The sequence below is a fragment of the Colobus angolensis genome, unplaced genomic scaffold, assembly GCF_000951035.1.
Source record: "Colobus angolensis palliatus isolate OR3802 unplaced genomic scaffold, Cang.pa_1.0 Scaffold63, whole genome shotgun sequence".
In the NCBI taxonomy this organism is placed as follows: Eukaryota; Metazoa; Chordata; class Mammalia; order Primates; family Cercopithecidae; genus Colobus; species Colobus angolensis.
In genome coordinates this window covers 9,440,877-9,442,746 of record NW_012119932.1, presented here as the reverse complement: position 1 = coordinate 9,442,746, position 1,870 = coordinate 9,440,877, and the positions used below count along the sequence as shown (strand labels likewise).

Here is a 1,870-nt window from a genome sequence, read left to right as displayed (position 1 = left end):
AGAAGAGGAAAATAAATGGCTTAAATCCAACCAACATATCATCACAGCTACTATTAAAAGTGAATTTAATCAGAAGTGGGCATACTGCCATACTCAGAGAAGAATTCCATTCCTGAATGATCAAGAATTTCCTGTTTAAGTGTATAATTTTCTTGTATGCAGTCATTGAGGCAGAAAAATGGGACCTGCCACAGAAAGAAATCCAATGGATACTGGTAATGCAGCTATTCTCTTTAGAGGAGATGTCCAAGACAGCATGCTTTTATTATCGGTCTGGTGAAGGTGGAGATGGTTGGTATAAATAGTAACAAAGAAATATTCTTTGAGTCCCTACCTCACACCAAAGGCCATGTCAATAATTTTCATAAATTATAAAAATTTGTATGAGTCAGATATCATGGTGTCCACGTTATAAGGAGAAAAAAATGAAGATTAGAAGGATTGAATTACTTGCCATCATTGCAAAATGAGTGGGGAAGCTTTGGTCAAACCAAATTTGAGTGCTCATCTTAGAATACTCTGTAGCCACCTCCTTTGGTGTTTGGAGACACTGTTAATCACCTACTGCATTATATTAAAATTATTCCCATTTTAAGATACTTTGTTTAGGCGACTTCACATTTGCTAAATTGCAATTTGAGGATTCCTTTCATGTGAAGTTGGAGGATCTGGCTGTATTCTTTGGGCATCTGATGGAAGCCACGTTTAGGTAGCTTGTTGTCATAATAGTGATGGCTGACAGGTGTGTCTTCTACAGTTTTAGAGAAGGGCCAGAATCCATAGAGCTTCACGTTTTCACACAGTTCCACTGCAACACTTGTGATCATCAAGCCGGTGGACAAGCGGTACGCAGTCACACCTTTAGTTCTCCAGAAAAGGGCCAGATGTTTCAGGTACTTGGGATGGAAAAATAGAACCTTTTGTCTTGCTTTAGACTCTTCGAGCGTGTAGTACACTTTAAAAGAGGTACCCGTGTTGGCCCTGAAGGAAAATGCTGGCAGAAGAAAAAATGCATCTCCATAGGTTGCAATGTCCTCCAGAAATAGGGCTTTTTTTTCCTTTAAGTTCCCATATCTGCCAAATTAAAAAAAAAACAATTATAGTAATCCCAAGAATAATAATCAAAGTAGCAGTTTTGATAACATAAAGCTGAATTTACCATTGGCCAAAAAACTGAACGATTTGTATACTGTATTTATATAAAACAGATAAAGTGAGGACTCAGAGAACTCATTCAAGTAAGCATTACATCAATATCAATGGCTAGATCTTCATCTCTCTTTCTTGGAATTCTTTCAATTTTTACTTTCTTACTGGGCTATACCCTTACTGAACAGATATTTCTTGTATTATTTTTTATTCTTATTTGGTATTTTTTCCTAAAGTTGCTTTTTGTTATTGAAACACCTTCCAAATGTATAATGATAAAATATTTTTTCAAGCATAGTATGCATATCAGTACATTTTAAAAAATTCATTGAGCTGCACATTTATGATTTGTGCACCTTTTGCACATATTGCATTATAAGTTTCCTTTTGAAAACCTAAAATAGACCAGGCACAGAGGCTTATGCTTTTCAACACTTTGGGAGGCTGAGGCAGGAAGATCACTTGAGGCCAGGAGTTCGAGAACAGCCTGGGTAATATAGTGAGACCACACCCCACATCTCTATAAAAAATAAAAATATTAGCTGGGAACAGTGGTGCATGCCTGTAATCCCAGTTACTTGGGAGGCTGAGGTGAGAGGACCCCTTGAGCCCAAGAGTTTGAGGTTGCAGTGACCTGTGATTGCACCGCTGCATTCTAACCTGGGTGTCAAAGTGAGACAAAGAAAGAGAGAAAGAGAGAGAGAGGAAGGAAAGAAGGAAG

General features: G+C 37.7%; 1 protein-coding gene across 1 annotated transcript in view; it reads right to left on the bottom strand.

Annotated features, from left to right (window-relative positions):
• Nucleotides 1-300: 300 nt before the first annotated feature.
• Nucleotides 301-1,870, bottom strand: part of ST8SIA6 (ST8 alpha-N-acetyl-neuraminide alpha-2,8-sialyltransferase 6) — a 130,251-nt gene continuing 128,681 nt past the window's right edge. The window contains exon 9 of the mRNA XM_011963911.1: nucleotides 301-1,074. Within this exon, the coding sequence (XP_011819301.1) occupies nucleotides 606-1,074 (469 nt within the window). The 3' untranslated portion in view covers nucleotides 301-605. The remainder of the gene's footprint in view (nucleotides 1,075-1,870) is intronic.